The 14,136-nt window shown below is 40.3% G+C and overlaps 1 protein-coding gene across 3 annotated transcripts in view; it reads left to right on the forward strand.

Annotated features, from left to right (window-relative positions):
- Nucleotides 1-14,136, forward strand: part of LOC105484570 (ral guanine nucleotide dissociation stimulator like 1) — a 298,051-nt gene that overhangs the window by 164,908 nt on the left and 119,007 nt on the right. The window contains exons 1-2 of one of the 3 annotated variants that reach the window (XM_011746335.2): nt 8,909-9,113; nt 10,128-10,238. The exons of 1 other annotated variant lie outside the window; for it this stretch is intronic. In XM_011746335.2, the coding sequence (XP_011744637.1) occupies nt 9,087-9,113; nt 10,128-10,238 (138 nt within the window). In that variant the 5' untranslated portion in view covers nt 8,909-9,086. Of the gene's footprint in view, nt 1-8,908; nt 9,114-10,127; nt 10,239-14,136 lie in introns of those variants that run through there. One more of the 3 variants, XM_011746333.2, reaches the window with a different exon arrangement.

Here is a 14,136-nt window from a genome sequence, read left to right on the forward strand (position 1 = left end):
AGGAAGGTGTTTGTATTCCTATTTTTTTTTTTTTTTTTGAGATGGAGTCTCACTCTGTCACCAGGCTGGAGTACAGTGGTGCTATCTTGGCTCACTGCAACCTCCACCTCCTGGATTCAAGCAATTCTTCTGCCTCAGCTTCCCGAGTAGCTGAGACTACAGGCGTGTGCCACCACACCCCGCTAATTTTTGTATTTTTAGTAGAGACAGGTTTTCACCATGTTGGCCAGGATGGTCTCGATCTTTTGACCTTGTGATCCACCCACTTGGCCTCCCAAAGTGTTGGAATTACAGGCTTGAGCTACCGTGCCCAGCTTGTATCCCTATTTTCTTAATAATAGGCTTAGAGGTGTTAAAGACCTTGCCTCAGAGAGAAGTGGTGGGTCTAGGACTCAAATCTAGTTGTCTCTAACTGCAGAGCCTTTATTCTTAGCTACTTTGTTATAGAAGTTATAGTTTATCTTGGTTTTCAGTACCATTTCAATACCACTATTATGAAAAAGGAGATTGCTTCAGTCCCACAAAAAGATATGGCTAATTGCCCAGTAACTCCTTCCTCAATCTTGGTCAAAGTCTCCATGGCATCAGCTCACCCAGCTCCCATTCTGCAGTTATTTTACTATATATCACACAACCTGGCATTATTTCTGAGTTGATGGTTGTATGTTTTGATATTTTCAACCGAGTGAACAAATTTCTGGTGGGCTGTCCTTTTTTCTTTTACAGAAATATATAATTAGATGAGGTAATAATGCTCATTAGTCCAAGTTACAAATAGTATTTCAGTATCCAGCTTCCTCCTCAGGAGAGCATCATCAACGATTAAGAATAATTGCCAACAATTGGCCGGGCGTGGTGGCTCACGCCTGTAATCCTAACACTTTGGGAGGCTGAGGCGGGTGGATCACTGGAGGTCAGGAGTTTGAGACCAGCCTGGCCAACATGGTGAAACCCTGTTTCTACAAAAAATACAAAATTGGCCGGGCGTGGTGGTGGGCGCCTGTGATCTCAGCTACTTGGGAGGCTGAGGCAGGAGAATCGCTTGAACCCAGGAGGTGGCGGTTGCAGTGAGCTGGGATTGCACCACAGCACTCCAGCCTGGGTGAGACAGCAAGACTCCATCTCAAAAAAAAAAAAAAAAAAGAATAATTGCCAACAATTGGTGAACTATTAGTTGTAAAATGTTTGCCATCATGGCCCGAGGAGCTCTCTGCCTTTGGCCTACCATCTGTTGAGTGCTATTTGCTTGTTTCTTCTGTCTTTATTTTCTATACCTTAGGGCAGCCTCCTTCTTTAGTTGTAAAAGGTCTGCCTAAAGTGGACTTGTAATTTGCTTGCCTAAATGTAAAAATGTAATAACAGAGCATTGAGAATTTTTAACTCATACTTTATAGTATTTCTGTGATAACTAATAAAATCAACTTGGTCCTTCAGAAAATGGAAGCACTGCTTACTGGTTAAGGAGTTTTCAGAGGCCTGATCATCTTTAACCAAACATGACTGGCTCTTTACCCTTTGCAAAGGAAGGTTGAAACTTCAAGCAAAAAGCAGGTGAAACCAGTTATCATAGCTAGGAACAACCATAGCAGAATGCCCAATTGATAGTGGAAAACTAAAGATGGAGAGTTGATTGGTAAGGAACACAGCCTGCAAACCTAGGGAGAAGCATTTCATAGGGACATTGGAAGAACTAAAAACCTTGTGTTTTGACAATGCTTTCATATTGTTGGAGGAAGGAATCAAGAAGTACCAGACTTATTTGCTTATGTCCTCCTCCAAAAGTTTTTATGGATCTATAATCTTTATTATAGTTTATGAGTAAAATGTTGCAAAAGGACAATTATCAGTTTTGTTCAAAAGTCCACTACCAGTGAGTGGGAGAAGTTTCACATTAGTCTGCTTAGGTAGTGGTTATAGGTAAATAGAGGCAATTTGTGCTCAGTAGTACTAAGGTGTGGAATGGAAATCCTGCCCTCTCACTTATTTATTTTTCTTCGCATGGTTATTATTATTATTATTGCCCTCTCAGGACCGCTTTCTTCTAAACTTTTGACTGGGCATAGGACATTACAGTGCAGCCTTGAGTTTGAGGATGACAAAGCCAAGGCCTTGTCATTTCTTACCATTTTATGTTGATATTGCCATCTTCAAGGCAAGTTTTTTTAAAAAACAACTTTATTGAGGTATGACTGAGATGTAGAATGCTGTACATATTTCATGTATACAACTTGATGAGTTTGGGGGTAAGTATACTCCCATGAAACCATCACCACCATCAAAGCCACAGACATATCATCACCTCCCAAAGCTTCCTCCTTCCTCCTTTATTATTATTAGTATCATATTCTTACTATTTGTGTGTGTATGTGAAGAACACTTAACATAAGATCTACCCTCTTGGAAAATTTTGAGTATATAATATAGTATTGGTAGCTATTAGGCACTGTGTTATAGACCTGTAGTAGATCCCTAGAAGGTTTTCATCTTGTATAATTGAAACTTGGCACCCTTTGACCATCACCACCACATTTCTCTCACCCCCTCAGCCTGCCAATCACCATGCTACTCTGCTTCTATGAGCTTGACTATTTTAGATTCCACATGTGAGACCATACAGTATTTGTCTTTCTGTGTTTGGTGTATTTCACTTAGTATGTCTTCCAGGTCCATTTATGTAGCCACAGATGGCAGGATTTCCCTTTTTTTTTTTTTTGACAAACTCTTGCTCTGTCACCCAGGCTGGAGTGAAGTGGCACAATCTCAGCTCACTGCAAGCTCCGCCTCCCGGGTTCACTATTCTCCTGCCTCAGCCTCCCAAGTAGCTGTGATTACAGGCACTTGCCACTACACCTGGCTGATTTTTTGTATTTTTAGTAGAGGCGGGGTTTCACCGTGTTAGCCAGGATGGTCTCCATCTGCTGACCTCATGATCCGTCCACCTCAGCCTCCCAAAGTGCTGGGATTACAGGTGTGAGCCACCGCGCTTGGCTATTATTCATCCTTTTTTAAGGCTGAATAATAATTGTATCTGAATATTTTGACTATTGTGAATAATGCTGCAATTAATATGGGAGTGCAGGTATCTCTTTGAGATACTGATTTAAATTCTTTTGGATAAATACCCAGAACTAGAATTGCTGGATCATATGGTAGTTCTATTTTTAATTTTTAAGGAATCACCATACTGTTTTCCATAGAGGCTGTACCAATTTACTTTCCCAACAACAGCATATCAAGGTTCCCTTTTGTCTGCATCCTCACCAACACTTATCATTTGTTTTTTGATAATGGCCATCCCCACAGGTATAAGGTGATATCTCATTCTGGTTTTGTTGCATTTTCCTGATGATTACTGATAGTAAGCATCTTTTCATATACCTGTTGGCCATTTGTCAGTCTTCTTTGGAAAATTGTCTGTTCAAGTCCCCTGTCTCATTTTTAAAATCAGGTTGGTTAGTTTGCTATTGAGTTGTATGTGTTCTTTATATATTTTGGATATTAACCACTTATCAGATATATGGTTTTTAAGACAAGTTTTTATTACATACTTATTTCGAAGTACAGTGTCCATTATACTTTCACTGTCCTTACTTTTCTGTTATGCAATATAATATCTTACCCAGGCAAAAGTATAAAGAACACTCAGGTTACAAACCAAAAGCAGTAAACAGATACAAAATTACATTAAAGGGAAATGGTGTGAGAGTAGAGAGAGGAAAGACATTTTTATTCAATGCCTCCTATGTTCCAAGCGCTATCAGATACTTCATGTAGTATATCTCATTTAATCCTCATGACAAGCATGACAAGAGACAAATGAGGAAAATAAGGCTGTGAGAAGTGAGGGTCAGACTCTTGCTTGGCAAGTCATCTAGAGCTAGAATTTAAACTCATATGCCAAATGTCCCATCATTTACCCAGATACATAAATATCACTCCATATCATCCTACATAAGTACATTCTGTCATAACTTTTGTATTTTTTACTTCTTCTTACAGCCAGAGAGGTAGAATAAAGTGTAGAAAAATGTGGTGTCATAGAGACCAATGACTACATAAATAAATAAATGAATGGGGTATATATATTATATACTTCCATTTCTAGACAGACTCTCTTAAAGAATCAACACACCAGCTGCTTGCATTTGCTCTTTATTTATTGGCTCTGGTAAAACTGTAAAGCAAGAAAAATTTTTTCCTCCCCAGTTTGGTGCTCTTCCATACCTCTTTCCTCTTATATGCTAGAACTTTTCTGTTGTTACTGTCAGTGCCCACCAAATATGGCAACACAAAACTATTCCTAGCAACATACTAATGCTTAAATATAGGTCTCCCCCCCTTAACAGATTTTTGGGTGTACAGTACATTATTGTTAACTGTAAGTACAATGTACAGATCTCTAGAACTTATTCATCTTGCATAACTGAAACTCTGTACACACTGAACAGGATTTCCCTGTTTTCCCCTCTCTCCAGCCCCAGGCAATCACCATTTTACTTTCTGCTTCTAAGAGTTTGGCTATTTTAGATACCTCATATAAGTGGGATCATGTAGTATTTGTCCTTCTGTAAGTGGCTTAGTTCACTTAGATTAATGTCCTCAAGGTTCATCCATGTTGCTGCATGTGACAGGGTTTTCTTTCTTTTTAATACTTAATAATACCACATTTTCTTTATCCATTCATCTGTTGATGGACATTTAGGCTGCTTCCACATCTTGGCTATTGTGAATAATGCTGCAATGAACATGGAAGTGCAAGTATCGCTTTCAGATCTCAACTTGAATTATTTTGGGTAAATACCTAGAATTGAGATTGCTGGACTATATGGTAGTTCTATCTTTAATTTTTTGAGGAACCTCCATACTGTTTTCCATAGTGGCTACATCATTTTACACTCCTACTAACAGTGCACAAGGGTTCCAATGTCTCCCCATTCTCTCCAGCACTTGTTTGTGTGTGTGTGTGTATGTGTTTAATAATGACCACCTTAACAGGTGTGAAGTTATATCTCAGTACGGTTTGGTTTGCATTTTCCTGATGATTAGTGATGTGGAGCACTTTCTTATATATGTGGTGGTCATTTGTATGTCTTCTTTGGAAAAATATCTATTCAGGTGTTTTGCCTGTTTTAAAATTGGTTTTTTTTTCCTATTCAGTTGTAGAGGTCTTAAAATATTGTGGGTATTAACCCCTTATTAGATACATGATTTGCAAATATTTTCTCCCATTCCATAGGTCATTTATTCACTCTATTGATTGTTTCATTTACTGCACAGAAGCTTTTTAGTTTGATGTAGTTCCACTTCTCTAATTTTAATTTTTTTGCCTGTGCTTTTGGTGTGATATCCAAGAAATCACTGCCAAGGCCAATATAATGAAGCTTTCTCCCTATATTTTTATCTAAGTCCTTTGTGTTGCTATAAAGGAATACCTGAGAGCAGGTAATTTATAAAGAAAAGAAGTTTATTTGGCTCATGGTTCTGTAAGCTGTATATAAGAAGCATGGTGCCAACATCTGCATCTGGTGAGGGCCTCAAGCTGCTTTAGCTCATGGCAGAAGAGGAAGGTGAGCCAGCATGTGCAGAGATCACATGGTGAGAGAGGAGGCAAGAGAGAGATGGGGGCCATACTCCTTGTAACAATTAACTCTCACTGGAACTAATAAAGTGAGAACTCACACAATACCTTGAGGATGGCACCAAGCCATTAATGGGGGTTTGCCTCCATGATCTAGACACCTCCCATTAGGCCCTACCTCCAACACTAGGGATCAGATTTCAACATAAGATTATGAGAGGTCAAACAAACCAAACTATAGCAATTTTCTTTAAGGAGTTTTATAGTTTCAGGTCTTATGTTTAAGTCTGCAATCCATTTTGAATTGATTTTTGTGTATGGTGTAAAATAAATGTCCAATATCATTCTTTTGCATGTGATCTAGTCTTTGTACAAATGTTTTCCCAGCACCATTTGTTGGAGAGACTATCTTTTCCTTGTTGTATATTCTTGGCATCCTTATTGAAGATCAGTTGACCACATATGCTTGGGTTTATTTCTGGGCTTTCTGTTCTGTTCCATTGGTCTGTATGTCTGTCTTCATGCCAGTACCATAAACTTTTGATTACTCTAGCTTTGTAATATGTTTTCAAATAGGGAAGCATGAGATCTGCAGCTTTAATCTTCTTTTTCAAGATTGCTTTGATTATTCAGGGTCCTTTGTAGTTCCATGTGAATTTTAAGGTTATTCTGGTTATTTTTGTTAAAAATACACTTGGGATTTTGTGAGGGATTGCATTGAATATGCAGAAAGTTTTGGGTAATATGGACATTTTAACATATTAAGTCTTTCAATCTATAAACACGGGATGTCTTTCTATTTAGGTGTATCAGCAAAAAAACCCCTGTAAACTAATAAACAAATTCAGTCAATTGCAAAATAAAGAATTAATGTGTTTCTATATACTAACAACAATCTAAAAATGAAATTTACAAAGCAATTCCATTTACAATAGTATCAGAATAAAGTACCTTGCAATAAACTGAACCAGAGATGCAAGTCTTGCTCTCTAAAAACTATAAAACATTCCTGATCTTTTAACTAAACTTGACCTATCCTCTCAGGACTCTGTTAGGTTGCGGGAAGGCTACTGTAGTAAATAAACACCAACTGAGTTATAAATGGCTTACTGGTTTGTCTTCCCACATATTGACCAGGAGTACTTAAACCCAAAGGTACAGGTAATAAGGTAATATGGACTTAACTGCTTACTGATGAAATATTTTTAAATGAATATTAAAAAATTTGTAAACTGCAACACACAATTGTTCTATTTAGCATAAAGTCTGCCTCTTTTTTTTTTTTTTTTTTTTTTGCAGAACAGCATTTATACAAAATTACATACATTGTGAGGTATAAATACAAATAGTTATTCTTGGAAAACCTCTCTGAAATTTTAAAGTAATTCCATGAGAAGACATCATTTGAGATTTCCTAGTGTTGCATACATAACACGCCTTTCAGTGAGTCTGGATCAATATGGTTTGGCAGTAAGTGCAGTAAGGAGGCAGTGGAACTTTTTTGGATCACTTACCATGGGCTTGATGATTTGCATGCATTATTTCATTTGATCCTCTTTCAAACTCTTTCAGCTAGGTGTTTGTCCCATTTTTCAGATAAGGAAATTAAGGCCCAGGGTAGTAGCATTCAGGTTCACTCACTGCAAGGCTGGATGTGAAGCTGTATTCACTTGCCTTGAAGCTAGTTCTTTTCCCTTTACACACTAGGTTGGAGTACAGAGAAAGGTGAGGAGATCTGAAACCTGAGTGGGGCCTTGTGAATTATAAGCCACTCTGTCCAGGAAGGTTTCCTGGAAGAGTGAGGTTGAAGAAACTGCTTAGTATCCCTGAAATGGAAACATTTCAGTTACTGCCAAATGTGTAGCCAAAAATCAGGTTAAAGTAGTGGCAAAGTTAATCTTACAGGTTGTTTAACTATCCATAGTTGCATTTTGTGGTCTCCAAGATCACCTAATAGGTCCTCTAGAGGTGGGCCTGGGTTCCTGAGGATGGCTTAACAAGCAGGGAGGTAGGTCCTCCACATGATTTTCCTCTGGTTCCCAGCAACATTGTGTCCTGAGCATCATAGAAGGATTTAGTCTATGTGTTTTTTGTTTGTTTTTTACATTATAGAACAACCACTTCAGCTTGCTAAAAGGGCATCTCATCTCTATACAGTCACTGTGCCCTTAGGTTCTGGTTGTATGGGGATAACCTGGCTGAATGACTTGAAGATGTTCTCAAGTGTCCACAGATCCTTTTGTTTTTCCTTAATGTGCCCTTGTTGTCATTTATTCTGCTCTCCTGGGAACATCGGTACACTTGATTTTCTAAATTTTCAGCTCATGATATATTTACTATTAACCAAAACTCGGGATTATGTCATAATATGGCAATTAGTGGGAGACCTTTTTTTTTTTTTTTTAATTTGAAGGTGATTAAATTCATTTAGGGTGAATAGTATGAAAGACATGAGCCCTAAAGGTATTTGCAATTTGCATGGAATTCTGGCAGGTGTCAAGTTTGACTGCATTATCTGGTATCTCTTCCTGTTGACTTGTTAAAACTGGATCTAAAAAAATGTAATAATCTTTTATCCCTATAGTAGATCTTTCCATTATGATAAAACTCCTGCTGGTAGTCATCTGATGAAGAGCTTTTCCCTGTGGCTATGATCTTACTGTGTCCCTACAGTACAAACAACTCAACCCATAGTGGCTACTCACAAAGACTCACAGAACCTCTAGGACACCGTCAGTCCCAGCAAAACCTTACCCTGTTTTGTTCCCTTCCCACCCACAACGGCCAGTTACTCGGTAATTGAGCCTTATCATAATGGGTGGTGAAAAGCCCAGCGCGATTTCCTGTTGGCAGTGTGCTGATGCAGGAGAGGGCATAGCCCCTGGACACGGTTTTGGAATACCCAGGTGTCCTCTGACCTTATCCTCTGTCCTAATGAAAAACTTCCTGGCTTCTAGTATTGCGGCTCTCATTGGGGTCATTCTGACTTAATTATTGTAAAATCAAAATAGATAATAGGCAGATAATGGAAGTTTTTCGGACTTTCTCCTTCCATTGTTTTAGCGAAGGAAGAAGACACACAAATCCTCCATCCCACACTCGGTTCTATTTTGGCATCTGGTGACCGTCAGGAAAACCTGATAAACTTGAAAGTGTTGTTTCCCAATCACCTTCAGCGCTGGAGAAACGCTTTCATGCTGACTTTATCCATGGGACTGAAGAAAGGGAGAGTGTGCTCACAAGCACAAACAGGAAAGCCTTACATCACGGAGTGGCGTGGGGAGGAGTCTGCTCCTCGCTTGCTCGCTCGCTCGCTCGCCGCGCTCCCTTTGTGGCCCGAGTCGCGCGCACCGGCGGCGGCGGGGGCAGCGCGGCGCGTGTCTGTGCGCGGCGGCCGCTCGGGACCCGGACCCGGGCGAGGCGCCGCGGGCTGAGCCCAGCAGACACTGCGTTGGCTTCCGAGCAGGGCGCATCATGCAGCGTTCGCGCACCGGAGAGAAAACTGAGAATGAAATTGCTTTGGCAAGCTAAAATGGTAACGAGAGCTCTCTGCCTTCTCCCGAGGCTTCTCTGGTGGGGAATCTTCTCCCGCTTTCGCTGGGCGTGTTTTAGACTCCCTCGGAGTGAACGTAGCAATCCGATTCCATACTTGTGAGCTAAAGCTCTCTCACTCCACTTTGTATTCCTCTCTCTCTGCGTGTCTCCTCCCTTTCAACCATACCTACTTTCTTAGCAATTGCCTGTGGTGTGTCTGGGGCCAGATGCATGTCAGGAGGGGAGAACTTTGAAGGAAAAAGAACTGTTAGTGTGGGTGAACCGCGCAGCGCTTCTGCGTCCCAGCGGCTCTTTAACACAAACCTCAGGTTTAGCTGGGGACATGGATATCCAGGGGGTCGCTGCACAGATTTTAGTAGAAACTGCCTGGTGATGTGTTGCTTTTTCTGCACTTGCCAGATTATTTTACGGAAATATAAACTTTCCACCCCCGCTAACTTTGTGGGCTCCAAAACAATGTGGAGAAAAAGACAAGCAAACCACTTCACTTCCAAAGGAGTGAGGACTCTTGGCGTTTTAAACACTTGTTTGTGTCTGAGTTTAAAATCTGGTTTCTTCAATGACACTTTAAAGAGTACAAACTTATTCTTTTCTTTTGCTTTTCTTTTCTTTCTTTTTTTTTTTTTTAAAAAAAAAACAAAGAATTATTTTTCCTTTCGCTTAAGGGGGACAAGTTAATCAGGACTAAACTAGTTTCTTTATAAAGAAAAAGAAAGACTTCAAACTATTTAAGATATGTGAGCAAGTCTAGGAGAAATAACTAAATGGAAAAGTCTGGGGATCCTGATACCACAGGAAGGGGCTACAAGCCAAGAAAATCTCAGCATTCCCTCTATCAAAATGTGTCTTGTATTGCTCGGATTGTAATATTTATTTTGAACAGCCCATCTCGTGCCCTGAGTGCTGTTGTAAGCAGCAAGGCAGCTGGGATAGATTGTGGTTAGCAGAGAGGAAAAAATACTCTTTTTCTTTCTCTTTATCCCGTCCCTGGCAGAGCTCGATTCAGGACTGGGGTGAAGAGGTAGAGGAAGGAGCTGTTTACCATGTCACCCTCAAAAGAGTCCAGATTCAACAGGCTGCCAATAAAGGAGCAAGATGGCTAGGGGTGAGTAAAGCTGGCGAGATGGTGAACTTTGGAATTTCAGTGTCTGTTGTTCTGTGAATATCATTATTATTTAACAGAGGCAGGCTTTTTTTTTTTTTCTTCCTCTTTTCACTTTAAAAAGGAAAATGCTAATGACCAAGTGTTTGCACTAGCTGAACAGGTCTCTTTTTGTATATAATGTTTTCAAAAGCATCTTCCCTAGGCTTGTCAATAATTTAGAACCTCTTAGAAACATCTTGAGGTCTTTGGCAAATAGATTGGGGGTGGAGTGGCAGAAGATGACACACACAATACAGGCCCAGAGAGCAGCACTCTCTTAGACAAGAGCCATAAGCAGCTTTGCCCAGAAGGCACCCTTGTCTCTCTCTGCCCTCCCCCTGTTGATGTTGTCAGTGTCTGCCTTGCTCCTATATCTCTAGGAGGTACCCAGACTGCTCAGGAGACAGAGCATTCCAAGTCTGCATCCTTTGAGGCGTGGTAGATTTCCTATTGTGATCTCTTTTCTATATCTTGGGAGAAGGCAAATGGATGCTTCGTACCTACTACTTTGTGTGTAGAGTGGTGGGCCTTTGGGAAAATGCTGCTTCTGTAAACAGGACTCTTTTCCACTGAGATTCTAAAATTTTGGGTGAGGTCATGCAAGTTTGTAGATATCACCTAGTAGATCCTTCAACACATCCCAAATAAAGCGAATGTGAGAAATGGAAAGCTCGGTGACAGGATCACTACTTGGGCAAGTGTCAAACATGTGGAAGAATGAAGGGATTCTTGATCTGGAAAGAGAAGTAATTCTCAGACCAGGCAGTGAGAGGCGACCCAAAAAGCCTAGAGAAAGAAAAGAATGGTTGGCTGAATAGAGGGGATGGAGTGTGATTTCACCTGGCTGGCCTTATTCTAGCCGATGGGCTTCACAGTGTTGAAGATTTATGCACTTGCATCCCATCTTTAGTGGCTTGGATTCTCTGAAAATTCAGAATATTTTGAGCGGCATTCAAAGGTGGAGTGTGAAGGAGGACAGGACACAGAATTGCACAGGTCCTCGTGTTAAGAGTAGTGGTAATGTGTGACTTGTAACTCCAGGGAGTTTAAGGCAGGATAATGGCCCATGGTCGGCAGCAATCACTTCCTCTGCCATGAGTCTGCTGACACAGGCATTTGTTGCTTTGGGCTTCCCCAGCTGCTTCAACTTAGGCCTTTCCTGCTGCTGTACTTTGGGCCAAGGTATCACCCATGAGGGCCATAAACTGTTAATGAAATCTGCAGGTGTGGTCTGGAAAGATAGGAACCTTCCAGTGAGAACTAGAGGTCTTTACTTACCAAGAACCTACCTTACTCAGAATATGATTTTAAAATTAATTATCTACATCACCAGCAGACCTGATAGGGAAAGCAGAACTAGAGTTCTGACAAGTCATCACTTTGTTTTTGGTGGTTGTGTGTATGTATTTTATTTAAATGTGGCGTCCATGTGGTTTGGCCTCTAGCTGTTTCAGAATGATTCACAGCTTCTGAACCAGTTGTCTTCAGAAGGGTCATTGCATTTTTTTGGTATCAGGTTATTCCTCTCTTTCTAATGAGACTGATGTTGCTTGGGTGACTGTTTTAGTTTTTAGCCATATACAACATTAGTTATGAGTAAGTCACTGGAAATGGAGGGGTTCACTCTGTATGCCCCACATCTAAAAACTGTCATGTATTTAGATGCTCAGAGTTATTTAGCAATCCCCACTGACTGTTCTCTTCACTTGACTTCACTTCTTTTCTTCTCTCTCTCTTCTCCCAGTGTTCTCAAATTTATACATAGTTCAGAGTTAATTCACTCTGGATTCAACCGTAGATATGAAATATTGAGAAGGAGGATAATGTGAAAAGATTGGCTTTAGCTGATGGAGGAATCTGTTCCCCTTGCCCCCATTCAATAAAGTGTGATTCGCTGCTACCAGCCTACTCCTTAATTGCAAGTTCCTAGGGGCTCTGCAGCTCTAATCTACATGTTTTCTTGTCTTAGGTGTCCTGTTGGGAAGTTCTGTTTTTGTCCTTGAAAATTCCAGACTTAATTAAATGTGACTCAGCCCACTGAGCCATAGCAATTACAAAACCTTTCTCTTTAGAACCGAGTGGCTTCCCCATGTTTGTTTTCCTGTATTCCAGTACCCTTTCAAAATTCTTCAAAGTGACTAGTTTCAGAGTTACTAGAGAATGGGGTCAGGTGAGGAAATTATTGCAGTATGACAACCTTCTGAGGAAGGTGGTGTTGTGATGATCTCTCTCTCTCTCTCTCTCTCTCTCTTTTTTAACATGAGGAAACTAGTGCCCAGAGAGGTTAAATTGCTTGCCAGGGTCACACAGCTATGAAGTGGTAAACACCAGATTCAAATCCAGATGGTTAGCTCCTTGTTATGAAGAATTTCCTGGGACCTTGAGGCTGTTTCCATAGTAGTAGAAAAGAACATTGGCTCAAAAGACTGAGGATGCTTTGGGTGTGCTTTTCCCTAATGTTGCAAGACTTGAGAGATGTAACTTTCTTTTCTTCATGTCTAGAGTGATAACTTAAGCTGCAAATTGAGATATTTGTTGTGAAGCTATGTATCTCATTGATAAACTCCCCATTTTGGAGGTTTAAAGCAGGGTGCATCGAAGACATGAAGATACGTATGAGGTTATGTAGCACATGAGGGTAGGCATAGCTTTGTTACATGTCTGTAATGCTTATTCCAGATGCCTAAAAGATGGAATATAATTTTTGTATTTTATAGTACTCAGATCTCAAAACATAATTAAGATTCAGTTTTGGGGAGGAGAGCAAAATAATTACATATCCTCAGACCTGAAGTATTATACAGTCCAAAACATTTAGGTCATTCTTTTTTATTTTGTCTGTTAAACTTTGTGTTCAGTTGATCTTTTAAAGTAAAACCCTGTGTTTGGAAAACTACAACCAAGTATGTCCCAGGCCCAGTTTACTTATACATGCAGCTGCATCTTTGCCCATTGACAGTGAGATTATGTTGGCAACTTTGAAAAACCAAATATTGAAATGCTGACCTATTTTCCCTTTACAATAACATCTTAGGCTGGGATCATTTTACCCACCTATAATTCTCAAAGAAAAATGACTTCAATTATGCCACAAAATTTAAAAAATCTTAGGATTGGAAGAGACATTAAAGAGCAATTCTGAGCCTAGCACAGTGGTTCATTCTTATAATCCCAGCACTTTGAGAGGCCAAGGCAGGCTAATTGCTTGAGGCCGGGAGCTCAAGACCAGCCTGGGTGACATAGCAAGACCCCGTCTCTACTAAAAAAAAAAAATTAAATTAAAAAATTAGCTGAGTGTGGTGGTGTGTACCTATAGTCCCAGCTACTTGGGAGGCTGAGGTGGGAGGATCACATCAGCCGGGGTGGTCAAGGCTGCAGCGAGCCATGATTGTGCCACTGCACTCTAGCCTGGGTGACAGAGTGAGACTCTGTCTCTTAAAAAAAGAAGTAATTTCACCCAGACATTCACTTATCTTGTGATTTTTGGAAGAGCAAAGAGTCAAAACTTGTTATTTGTCTTTGGTCCCAGTGTTGTGGTTGTATATGGACAGTGATAATGTAGAAATGAATTAAGAAAATATCAGTATCCTCTGGAAACAGGAAGTGTACCATTTCAGGATGAATACTCGAAGGGACAGAGGAAAAGCATTCAACTGTTAGGGAAGGGCTTTGGTGTCAAGAGTTCATGCTGTTGTCTTCAGAATGTGACAGACTCAGGGTCCAAAAAACATGTCAGCCTAAGATAAGTTCCAAGTGAGGATATTTGTTTTACAAGCAGGATTGTGAGTGCTAGGTCACTTCTGCAAAATTTGTGGGCAGTGGAATGATCAGTGGTTAGTCACGTCGCTCTTCTTAGTCC

This window comes from Macaca nemestrina, chromosome 1 (genome assembly GCF_043159975.1).
Source record: "Macaca nemestrina isolate mMacNem1 chromosome 1, mMacNem.hap1, whole genome shotgun sequence".
NCBI lineage: Eukaryota > Metazoa > Chordata > Mammalia > Primates > Cercopithecidae > Macaca > Macaca nemestrina.